Source organism: Heterocephalus glaber, unplaced genomic scaffold (genome assembly GCF_053883595.1).
Source record: "Heterocephalus glaber isolate CG9 unplaced genomic scaffold, H.glaber_assembly_v1.0 deba00000594, whole genome shotgun sequence".
NCBI classification, from domain to species: Eukaryota; Metazoa; Chordata; class Mammalia; order Rodentia; family Bathyergidae; genus Heterocephalus; species Heterocephalus glaber.
Genome location: NW_028258151.1, coordinates 1,556,359 through 1,569,205, shown reverse-complemented (window position 1 = coordinate 1,569,205; position 12,847 = coordinate 1,556,359). Strand labels below are relative to the sequence as shown.

At 37.0% G+C, this 12,847-nt stretch overlaps 1 protein-coding gene across 5 annotated transcripts in view; it reads left to right on the top strand.

The window, feature by feature from the left end:
* Smap1 (small ArfGAP 1) overlaps positions 1-12,847 on the top strand; it is a 170,658-nt gene that overhangs the window by 71,922 nt on the left and 85,889 nt on the right. For 2 of the 5 annotated variants that reach the window (XM_087205136.1, XM_087205138.1), the window contains one exon: positions 7,718-7,838. The exons of the other annotated variants lie outside the window; for them this stretch is intronic. In XM_087205136.1, the coding sequence (XP_087061262.1) occupies positions 7,767-7,838 (72 nt within the window). In that variant the 5' untranslated portion in view covers positions 7,718-7,766. The remainder of the gene's footprint in view (positions 1-7,717; positions 7,839-12,847) is intronic. 5 annotated transcript variants of the gene reach the window in all.

Here is a 12,847-nt window from a genome sequence, read left to right as displayed (position 1 = left end):
TACTCCTAATTGCCAAATCTAACTCTCTGTCCCCTTGTCCTCTTTCTTGATCTTTGTGTTTCACTTGTTACTAATCACTGCCTTCTTGAAGTTTCTGGGGTTGTAATTTTTTTTTTCCTTTGTGAAGGTACCAGTCCACATCTTTTGTTGTTCTGTAAGTCTTTATTATTATTATTTTTTGCCTTTCTCTGTCACATGGAGATTTTCTACACTTTAGTGTTTAGCACTTTTGTTTTTTGTATTTCTCCACAGCTAAACTCATGGATCTTTTTACGCTCATGGATCTAGCTGTTACTTTTCTTTTCATATGATTCTCTTTCCAGGAGTGACTTCTAGTAAAAAAATGACTTGAAGTCTTTTTTCAGATTGTCTACTGTTCATCGATTTGTTGTTCTTAAGAAATGTTGACCATCCTTGCTTTGAAGTAATTGGTATATTTTCCTAACATCGATTTTAATTGTATGCTCTTTGAAGCTGGAGTTAGCTAGTTAGGTTATTTCGTGGTATCTCAATGTGGTTTTACATTTTCTGCTTATTTTATATATTTGTAACTCATGAAGTAATTAGGAATTTTATTGCTTTATAAAATAGAAAGGTGGCTGTTACTGAGATGACGAAAGTTAAGAGAAAGAATACCTATGACAAAGCAAAGCATGTTTCCCCCCCAGATAACATTGTTAGAGTAAAATGAAGAATGGAATATCAGAATTAGTTGTTGCTCTGTTGCAATATCAGTAAAACTGTGTTCCATATGAAGATGGGAAATAAGGATTTATGCAATTGTTTCAATGTTTCAGTGTGAGGGATCTTGGCTCTAGTGCTAATGACTAAAGTGTAGCATTGGTAAGTGCTGTCATTTGTAGGTGTCTCTATCTTGCAACTTGACAAGCCTAATAATAAAACAATGCTCTGGTTTTCTAGGTTGGCTTGTTTTCTTAATGTCATACAAGCACAGTCTGTTTAACAAAATTCCTAGGTACATCAGAATGCAAAATATAAAATGTTCTAAACCAGACTGGCCAGCAGGCGTTCAGAACTGAAGTCACATCTGTGCCAGCTTGATTTCACTCCCTTCTTCATTACTGAACTGGGAGGTCTTTGCTGGTGCTTGGAGCTTGGAGCTTAGACCTTTGACCTAATGCAAAGGAACTTCTGAAAGGCAAGGTGTTCTGATAAAATGCTCCCTTGGCCTTTACTTTGGGACATTTTATTTTTTGAATTCAAATGGATCAATTGGTCTTGATCAGCCTTAGGAAAGGAAGCATTGCTCAGGCATGTGGAAATATCTAAGGGAACTTTAAATACCTAGCTACCTCTTCACAAATTTCTTCCATCCTGTGTAGCCAAGCTCTCTCAGGGCCTTTGCCAGATGCTCGTCCTCTGGGGACTGCTCCTTGGCCAACCCTGAGGTCCCCCACTGGCTGTGCGCCCCTTCTGCACTATTCCCAGAGGGCTTGGGGCACCGCAGGGTCATGAGAAAAGGGTCACCGTGGCAAAGACAGGTGGCCACCCAAGCTGGAATCAGAGCTCTTCCTTCCTGGAAGTCAGATGGAATCCCAAATCGAGAGCCTTCGGGGTGTCTGAAAAGGTGGTGGAGTAGGAGGGGATGGGGAGCTACCGGTTCTCTCTCCCCAAGTCCTGGAGGATGGATAGTAAAGTCTCCCACAGATGTGGTCACCCACAGATCTCCTTAGTGCCGGGGTGTTGCTGGGCAGCCGGACTCCGCGTTCCCAGCCTGTGGGGCACTAGGTGGTGTGACTCCCTGCAGAAGAAACCCTGATTACTTTAATTTTCACAAATAGACTGGGGGTGGAAGCACATGCCTGAAATCCCAGCACTTGGGAGGCTGAGGCAGGAGCATCACATGAGTCTGGGGCTAGCCTGGGCTACATTGTGAGTTCAAGTTCAACCTGAACTACATTTTTTTTTAATTCAAAATATAAATGAATACATACATACATACATACATACATTTCACAAATATAGCAGCCTTAGGCTATCGAGGCAGGCAGTGGAACTACTTAGCTAAATCCCCAGCCCCTTAGGCTATATAACTTAAGCTAGCATGTGGAAGTTCCACAGCTCTCAGTATATGTATATGCAAATACTAAAAAGGCAGTACTTTTCTGTATTTTAAACCATACAAAAATGAACTGATTGTCTTGGGAGATAGTGAGATTAACGTTACTAGAATGGTTTGTGAAGAAGAGAGACAACCAGTTAGAAAGGGTAGCTGGTATTTAAGCAGTGAGTCGGCAGATAGTAGTTTAGGTGACTCTGAAAATCTCATTTCTGTCTTTGTATGCTCAGTCATCTTTGGCTACCACAGCAGTTGAAATCGTTTTCATTGCTTGATTTTTGTGGTGTTTTTTTTTTTTTGTACTGGAGATTGAACTCGGGCCCTTCCACTTGTGAGGCAGGTGGCAGAACCACTGAGCTAAATCCCCTGCCCTTGTTTTGTTTTTTGAGACAGCATCTTGCTGTGTAGTCCAGGCCAGGCTGGTCTTGAACTCACTATGTAGCCCAGGCTGGCCTCGAACTCCTGGTGATCCTCCTGCCTCAGCCTCCCCAGTCCTGGGGTTACAGGTATGTGCCACCATGCCCAACCATTGCTTGACTTTGAATAAAAATCATACAGCATGGTTAGGAATGTGATTCAGCTTTCCCCAAGGGCCTAATTTAACTTCTAAAGATGAAATTTTTCTGTGCTCTTGGATAATTCAAAAGAATGTGACAAGATTCTCAAGTTAAATGTGAAAGACAAATGTTCTTTCTGAATCTGAAAGAAGTATTTTTGATTACTCACTTTTGCTGTTTATATACTTTCTATTATAAGGGGAAAAGATCGCTAGCTAAATAGATGTAGATTTCCATTATAATCTAGTTATTGCTAGGAAAAAGTGCTATGAAGTAACTTCACAGCCTTTAGATTAATTTAGCAGTAAGCTATGTCATAATATTCAGACTTTGGATTTTCTTACACAAATTTTTTTCCTATGAAAGCCAAAATTGTGCCCCCTCACCCCGTCTTCATCAGTAAGATTTTCTGTATTCTGTGGCCTCAACTTGAATTCTTAATCAGGCTAAATACAAGGAGAATAGTCAGAAGAGCATGGGTAGCACCTGAAACACTTCACTCTGGCTAACGAGACAGCTAACGTGACAGGCACTTATGGTGGTGGTTGGGTTATATCTCTTTGGTGGTAAAATTGGGATGTAAAGGATTTTAAGAGATGAGGGATAAAGTGGCTAAGTGCATGAAATAAGTTTTCTGCTGTATGATTCTCTGACATAGTATATTTCAGGTAAACTTATGGTCAGTTTCATTATTTAAAAGCATATTATGTTGAGTAAAATGACGTGATTGATTGGCATATAACCCTGGTCTTTCTGTTGCATAGTGGTACAGGTGTATCACAGTTGTTACACTGCAGCAATGACAGCTTTCTCTTGCTTAAATACTGTATACGGTGCACTCCTTCATTATATAATTTCAAATATTTTTTCCAACAAAGATATTTTTGAATTATGTTTTTTAATATTCTTTGTTGGTTTTAGATTTCTTCTTTAGTGACTCTTCCCACCTGTGTGTTGAATCTTCTTTGCTTAGATTCCAGTACTTGCTGCTTTCTTTCGGATTTTTTTTTACTATTTTTTAATCACTTTTTTGGAGTGTGGTTCTGGGCTTTGAACCTAGGGACTCATACATTCTAAGCAAGTGCTCTACCACTGAGCTATGTCCCATTTTAAAATTTTATTTTGAGACAGAGTCTCGCTAAGTCACCTAGGCTGGCCTGAAACCTATAATTTCTCTTGACTTGGCCTTCTGAGTAGCTGGGATTACAGGTGTGCACTGCCATGCCTAGCTTTTAATTACTACATTTAAAAAAAAAAAATTCTTGTGCTGGGATTTAGCTCAGTGGTTCCGCCGCCTGTCCAGCAAGCAAAAAAAAAAAAAAAAAAAATTTTCTTCTTTGGCCTCTCCATATTTTAGACTGCTTTTTTGCGTCTCACTCTTTTTTTTTGGTACCGGGGATTGAACTCGGGTCCTTGCTCTTGCAGGGCAGGTGGCGGAACCACTGAGTTGAATCCCTGGCTAGACTGCTTTTTGTTACATTTATTTGTTGTTGTCTTCTATTTTAATATTCATTTCTAAAATTAAAAAAACTTTTTTTTTGGCATTTTGAGACAGGGTTTCACCATGTATTCCAGGCTGGCTTTGAACTTGCTGTGTCGCTCAGGCTGGCCTGTAGCTTGTGGTCGGTCCTTCTGCCTCAGCCTCCTGGGTGCTGGGATTACAGTATAGGCATGTGTCCCCACTCCTGGCTCATTTATGAAATAAATTTTTTTTCTAATGCTTTCCTGAGTATTTCAATGAAATGTTACTAGTTTCACTGTTCTTTTACACCTTGCATGTGCCTTTTCTGTAATTTATTGTTCTTCTCATATGTATCTTTTAGCTAGTTCTGAATTAGTAGGTTACAGTTTGATCTGTTTTGTTGGCATATTTTCCTGGTGTAGTTTCATTGTAGAGATGTTACTCTGCTCTTACTCTTCTAACCTCTCCCTCTGTAATAATTTTGTATGAGATTTGACCTTGATGTTTTGGATCATTTTTATGTGACATTAGTTGTCTTTACTTAAAAAAAGTAGTGGTGTTTAAGATAGCTTTTTTTTTTCTTCTTCTTCTTTTTTTTGGTACTGGGGATCAAACTCGGGACCTTGTGCTTGCAAGGCAGGCGCCAGAACCACTGAGCTAAATCCCTGGCCTTAAGATAGCTTTTTTAATTTCATGGACCTCGCTCTTAGAAGTTTTCATGTAGTGTTTAAAAATATGCGAGACTTTCCTGGTCTATTCCTGTTTCTTACTTTTATCTGGTCCTGCTCTTCCTGTAGCTCCATTATTCCTGCCCAGTTCCATTTTAAGTTATTTCCCAAGAATTTCTTCTCAGTGTGGTTCCTTGTCAGGGAGATTTGGTGGTTGGTTATGAGAATCCACAGATGCTAGAGTCTTTCCCTCCATTCTAAACTTAAATAGGCCCTTCATACTTGCTACAGAACTGTGAAAAATCTTCTTTAGTATGAGGTGCTTTTCTTGAAGTGGGTCGCTGGCCTTTCCACTCATGTATCTCTCTGCTGTTTTGTTCTGTTCTCATGTCTTTGGGACTTCCTATTAGTTGCAGGCATTGAACAGGTCTAGTGGTTGTTAGTGGGTTTTCCCTGCCTGATGGTATTTTGAGGTTTGTGGGTATAATCAGTCACCCTACTCTTTTTGGTAAATACTATCTATGGGATTTTAGCTTTTCTATCTAGTGGTTCTCTATTTTTTATGAGGAGATTCTGGCAGACTTCAAAAACTGCCTCTATTACAGAATTATCATAATAAGCAATATTTAATAGAATAAAATTACAATTTAAAAAAGCTCATTTTTTTTTTTTTTTTTTGTACCGGGGATCAAACTTGGGTCCTTGCACTTGCACTTGCACAGCAGGCGGCGAAACCACTGAGCTAAATCCCCGGCTAAAAAAGCTAATTTGAAGAACTCCAAGGTTTAACAACATTTGACCTCTGTGCGTTAGAACATACATAATTTAATCTCAAGGTTTTGACCCTTCAATAAATTTTCATAGTGCCTTAGAGAACCAGGCACATAATAAGTTTTCAGTACATAATTCTTGGTACATAGTTATTCAAGAACATCCTAGGTCAAAAAACTTTTTCTGAATTTGTGGGAAGATTGTTCATTATAATACCATCAAGCTGGGAAAATATCTCAAATTATGGCTTTATGTATATAGTATTTAGGTTGGTTGAAATTCTCCTTAATGCTGAGTGCTTGCCAGGATCATTAAGTGTGTCTTCAAAGAAAAGCAGAGAATGGGCAGCCTACAGCGTGGAGTTTATGTATTACATACTTTGGAGTAGTGAGGTAAAGAAAGTGCGGTGTTGTTTGTAAAAAGATATTTAATCTATAAAGTTTAAAAAGAGGTTTGCATTCTAAAGCAATATATTTGGGGAAAAAAATCACATAAGTTTTGAATTTGAATATTTAAGATTGTGCCCTGTATTCCTCTTATTCTTGATTTAATTTTTGTTTTGTTTTGTTTTGTTTTTGGTACTGGGGATCAAACTCAGGCCCTTGCGCTTTCAAGGTAGGTGGTGGAACCACTGAGCTAAATCCCTGGCCTTTCTTGATTTAATTTTTAAAGGTAAAACTTTTTGGTTTTTTTTGGTACCGGGGATCAAACTCAGGACCTTGCACTTGCAAGGCAGGCATGGTTCCATTGAGCTAAATCTCCGACCCTAAAGGTAAAACTTCTAATAAGACCAGAAATAGTTTTTATAAGGTACATATTTTAGAATTCTGTATTTTTAGTAATTATTGTAGTTTTTAGGTCAAAGGAGTGAACAAAATTGTAAGATGTTACTTAATAGAAGTCTTTCATTCATTTATATTAAATCTATATTACTTAGTCTAGGTAGACCTGAGTGAATGTAATTAAAGAAATAGTAAGCTATTTGAAGGTAAAGGCTTAAATCCCCATGTAGAGTACTTATTTGGTCAGAAATTGTTGGGTGTATTGAATGAATACATGTGTGAATAGTTCATCTTGAAACAGTTATTAGTTTCATTGTGTATACTATTTTACACTATAGTCACTCTCTTCCCTGCTCTATGCAAATATTATAATGATGATAAAGGAGAACAGGCATGCTTAAAACTCTGGCCTGAGACTATCCTGGCTCTGTTAACTAAATGATCATTAATTTAGTACTGGCTCCTATTTTTAAAAAAATTATACTATCTCATCATATGGTAAGTTTTAATGTATAATAATGTCTCATTACTCTTTTTATAGTAAATCTTTAAATGAATTACTATAAGCATATTATGCTGTGCAGAAGGGCCTTTCCATCAGAAAGATGGAAAAAAGTGTGCTGTGCATGGGAAAGTAAGACAGTGTTCTGTGACCAAAGTGCCTGGCAGTTACATGTTGTGGGTGATGAAGGTGACAGCTATAGCCACGTGTTGGTGTGGGGTTGAGCCTGTGAGTGATCAGCAATGGGGACAGAGTCCAGAGCTCTCAAAATGTTTAAGTGGAAAATTAATGCCCGATATTCCTTTTGAGAGGATAATCTAATGACTAGATCAGCCTTGGCAGCTGGAGATACATCTTAAACTATGGTAGTGGTAATGGGGCTATTAATGGAGGAAGGCTGGAGGAAATATTGAGGAGCTGAGATCACTGAGACTTGCAGCAGGAGAAGGCAGAGTTCAGGGTGTCTCCTGAGCTGGGCCTTCAGCACCCAGGAGAAAATGGTTTGCTCCTGGACTTCAGATGGTGTGATTTTCAAAGTAGCCATGATATATGAATGTGATGTGAAACTTTTCTAGTTTTATCCTAACACTGTTTAATTTCTTTTATTTAAAAAGGGAATACATTCTTTGAATTTGTAACAACTAGCAAAAGCTGCAACAGAAAAATCAAGATCTGTGAATACCTAGAAATTATAAAAAAAAGTATGGAAACTGCTACCTGTAGTCCACATCATGTTAAAAGATTTAAACTGTATGGTTTATTCTTAAAAGCAGTAATTAAGACAAAAGAGGAAAACTCCCCCTGAAAACAGTTTCATGAAACTGAAGAAATGGACTCTGTATTAAATATTTCCAGAGAGTTCCCAAGACCAAAAATGGTGGCCCTTCTTTTCCAGCAGCTGGAATCCAAAAGATCTTGAAACCAGTCCCGAAACGCTTGCTCCTATGCAAGAAATCCTGGTGCCTTTTGAGAGGAAGATAGAGAAGTATTCTGGAAAATTTGAAGAGGTAGTCGAGGTGAGTCGCTGACATGAAGAATTGATCCAGGGATGACCAGCATTCATTTCTCTTTTAAGTAAGAGTTTGTTTAAAAAATTAGCTAAGGTAGTTGAAAAATCTTAATCTTTGTGCTTTAAAATATTTTAATGACTAGAAAATATTAAATTAATTCAATAGAGCAAGTAGCTTTCCCCTTCATATACAAATACATTAAAATTTTAAGACGCTCTCAGTTTTTAGCAGCCATAATGTTTCCTTAAGATGATGACACTAGGAAAAGGGATGGTAAATAAATGCCATATTTGTGCTTTTAATGTACTCTGAATATAAGATCTGCTTGCATGGGATTTTTAAAATGTGTATATTTGATTTATTCATAACCTTTCTGACTCATCAGAAGACTTTCTTCTCCATACTACAAGGAAGAAGTTCTCTCGCTCTGATTGATGTGCCACTTGCACCCTTCTAGCCCCGCTCCTTTTGCATACTATTTTATTAGGAGCAGTGTAGAATTAATACAGCCTCCCCCAGTGCTTTACTCATTTTGGGGAAATGGAATATGTGGTCATTGAGCAAACGTTTAAATAGAAGTACAAAAATGTAAAGTGAATTCTCCCCTCTCCATTCTGCCTTCAGCCATCCAATTTCCCTCTGTAGAAGCAGATATATTTACGAGTTTCTTGTGTATTGTTCCTGAACTATTTCATGCATTCATATATGACAAATAAATGTTACACATTTCTATACCCTTACACAAAAGTCTTTTGACCTGGAGATCAGATTCTTCTTTCTTCTGATATTTTCCTCAGAAAATTTTATTTTGAGCAGTTTCACCTTTTTCCCTTTAGATTTATCATAGATGTGCACTGTCTTTCTATGAACCACTAATGTTTAAGGATTTATTATTTTCATGTCTTGCATTTTTGCCATTGAGAACTTGGAAGATCTAATGCAGTCCAGTCATTTGCAATATCTGCTATTCTATTGTTTTCCTTACTTAACTCATTTTTTAAAAACAGCCATTACACTCCAAAGAACAAGTTATTACATACATGTGAATTTATGCAAACTATGCAGATACAGCTACCTCAAATAAGACCTTGGTATGAATTTTAGTTTTACTGTTAGTGGTTGTTGAACAAATACTTCTTAGTACCTGGGGAGCAGAGTGCCGGAAACACTACAGGAACAGACAGAACAGGACTGGGAAAAGCGGGAAACTGAAGGAGAAGCTCGGAGGTCTACAGAGCCTCCTTTAGTAGACACGCCTTCTGAGCCTTGAATGTACTGCATTTAGAGTTAGTTGTGCTAGGAGAAATACAGGTCATGCCTTGAAGTAGTTTTACCACTTAGCTCTACTTTCCAAGATTTTGGGAGATTAAAACAAAGAAAAAAATTAAGGTTTTATTCAATGGCTTGGAATTTCAAGTGGCCTGTGATCTTGCCTTTTTATTATGTTTGTTTTCCAATATTGACAGTGACTTACACTTGGGCACTTTTGTTTATCTTCACATGTTTATTTCAATACAACTGCTTTTGTGTGCTGCACAATTACCATTTGGTCACTGGAGATGCCCCAGTGACATAAAACAGTGTTTTGTTTTGCATATACAGTACTGTTATATAAAAACAGTGTCTCCCTGTGTAGTTCAGGCTGGTCTTGAGCTCATGGTTATCCTCCTGAGTGCTAGGACCACGGTGTTTGCCATCACACTTGGCTATTTGCTGAGTTATTGATTCTACCTATTTTCTTTTTAGCTCTTTTTACTTTTGGTTGTATTTGTTGGTTTTCTTTAGGTATTTTTGGATGTTGTTGTTTATTAAATTAGACAAATATTGTAAGTAAATGGAGATTAAAATTTTTAATTGGCAGCCTCAGTTCTCTTCAGTCTCCGTAAAACTTTAAAAACTCAGTGCTTTAGAATGTAGCTTTTGTTCATAACGCTAAATGTGGGATTGGCTAAAATGTTGCGTACTTTGAAATTTCAGAAATAAATGCTTCATCTCTGTAATGTGATGACAGTGTGTTAGGTTGTAGATGTTTTTCAGTAATTCAATTTGAATAGTGTGTTTTGGAATTCAATCTTGTAATGTCTGAGGCTTTGGGCTTGTGTTCTGTGTAGTGAGTTATGTAGAAAAACTAAAATAAATAGATTTTGATGGAAGAGGGCAAAATACTTTTAATAATAGAATAAAGGTTTTGGGATTCTTAAGTGTTACACCATTTTCAGGTAAAGCCTTCTCTTATAGTTATAGTGGTGTTGATTTTGAGTGAAGATGATTCAGTTAAAAAGTACAATCCAAAACTCATCTTTAGGAGCTTAAAAAGTATTATATGAGAACACCCTGAATTTTTCCTCTTTTTTTAAAATGCTGGGCATAGAATCCAGGACTTTTCATATGCTAGGCAAGTGCTGTACCACTGAACTACACCCCCAGCTCTGTTAAAAGACAAATTTAATGGGAAAAGTAAATACAACTAATTTTAAAATATGTTCTACCTACCTGGCATTTGGCATCATTATGAAGTACACAGTTTCCTTATTGTTCAATATATTAATATAGTTTTCTGAAAGTAAAAATTAATGTTGACTTTGTATTTAATAGAATCCCACAGTCATTGCTTACTTATCAGGACCATCAGTATCTAGTCACTGGATGCTTATTTTTGTTTGTTTGTTTGTTTTTTGTACCGGGGATCGAACTCTGGACCTTGCGCTTGCGAGGCAGGCGGCAGAACCTCTGAGCCAAATCCCCGGCCCCCCAAAATCTTAATCTTTAGATGAACTACAGCTTTTTAAAAGTAAATGTTTTTTAAAAATATTTTTTGAAGTAAACCTAATAGAAACTTTGGCTTAAATAATTAGGAATCTTCCCTTCTCATACTTGAAGTGTGAGAGAAATAGAAACAAAAACATTACCTGGAAAATACGAGTTCTCTAAAGCTCAGAATCTTCATATATTCTAGTATCTTTGAATTTTTAATGGTTCATTTTATGGCCTTGCAAGTATTCTTCCTATTGTAGAAGTGAACAACAGGTTTAAAAATTCAGGGTTTTCAGAATGATATTTAGGATCTGGCTTGATTCCCAGAAATGAGATGATAGAAGTTAAGATAGCTTGTTCATTACTCACATGTTAAATCTACTGGTTACAGATACTTAAAGATATAAAGCATACTTTTTCTTTTAAGAGAAACATAGGCCATTTATTATGTATCACCTAGCAGAAAAATCATATGACCTCTTTGTATCTTCATTTCCTTGTCTGCAATATGACTGAGTCTAAAGCAAAGAGCGTAGTGCTTGTAAGCCCTGCAGGACCCAGTGCCGTTGCTTTGGAGGAAGCCTGAGATACGTAGCCAACCAAATGCTGACCTCGATTGTGTCAGGAGTTGGATCATGGAGACTGATGATCGTAGTTCTTCTATGTATCATCTTGCAGATTCAGTTTCCTTTATTGTAAAATTTGTGTTGTGATAACTTTTAAAATTTAAAATCTCACCCCCTCCCCAAACTGTTGATGCTGGTGCTTGGCACTGTAGCTGATCTTGGGCAGTGCTGTTCTTCAGGGCCAGTAGAATGTATTTTTCGTAAGTATTCTGTAGGGTTCTGATCTGTAGTGTTTTGACATCTCCAGGACAGACAGTTTGTACCCTATGTCTTATCACCTCCACAAAATGCCAGCTTTTGGGGAGGAGGGGCTTGTTTTCTGATCTCCAACTTACTAAGCCTTTCACCTTCCCTCTCCACCTCCCTTTGAACTCCTTTCCATTCTTTAATTTTGGAAATTTAGGAACTAAGCTTACCAGTATCCTTCTGTCTCTGTTTCGCACGGTCCCAGCTAGCAGACATGTGCACTGGCATCCAGTCACTTTTTGGCATATATCTCCTACAGAAACAGCTCAGTACTGTATTCCATATTGCCTTTCTGTCTAGGTTTTTATGCCTATTTTCTTTACTGTTTAATTGTGATGGATAACATCACTAGAACTGTGTTTAATAATTTGGTATAATGTACATGTATGCCTTGTTTCTAATTATTTTTTCACCAGAATAAAATATTAAGGGCATTAAATAAACATCCAGTCAATATTAATTGAATATGTCATTGCTGATTATAAGAAACATCCATTTTATAGACTAATAAAAATTATCATTTATAAGACATCATCAATTATAAGATGCATTCCTATTTCAGAGATGATAGAATATGAAAAATTGTAACTGAGGACTAAGGAGATATGGCATATGTAATGGATATTGATTTTAGTCTAAATTTTTCTGTTGAGATTTTCATGTGCTCTTGCTTGCCTGATAGAAACTTCTAACATTTTTTATATCTCCACACTTTCAGCGAACTGTATCTAAATTACTTCTTGCTTCACTACAGATATGAAGAGATTTTTTTAAAATATGGGACTTTCCAAATGTTTAATGCCTTCATGATTATATAAGCTATCCATCTCTTCTTCTGGATTCCCACTATGGCACAAAGATGCATTCATTTGAATGCTTTGAGATGGGAAACTTTTTTTTCCCCATTTTCAGAAAGGGTGAACTACACTGGAAGTTTCTTAGTTTTGTTCTCCACACATAGAATGGCTTCTTCACTCTATTCATACTAATCCATGCTGATATCCAACAATATAAAAGAACTATGAGCTTGTACTGTCACTTCACCTTACAGAAAAAAAAATTTTTTTTTCATCTTACACCATTTTAAAGCTGAGGTTTACTTGCTCTAGTTTCTATTTCACCTCAAGGGTCAAATGACAGATATCCTTCACTCTTTTTCAGTTTATCATTCCTTTTACCTCCTATCTCCCTGTTCCTTCATTTTGTCCTTATCTCTGAAGGAATAACTTAGAAATCTAGTTTATTGTGAGAGTTACTCACGTTAAGGCAAGGTGGAATAGATGCCCAGAAGTGGTAGTGTATTGGAATTCCAAACACTCTAAAGAAAATTCTCAGTTGAGAGGTGAGTCATTATGTTATTTCTTTGAAGGGACATGTTTCTGTATACAC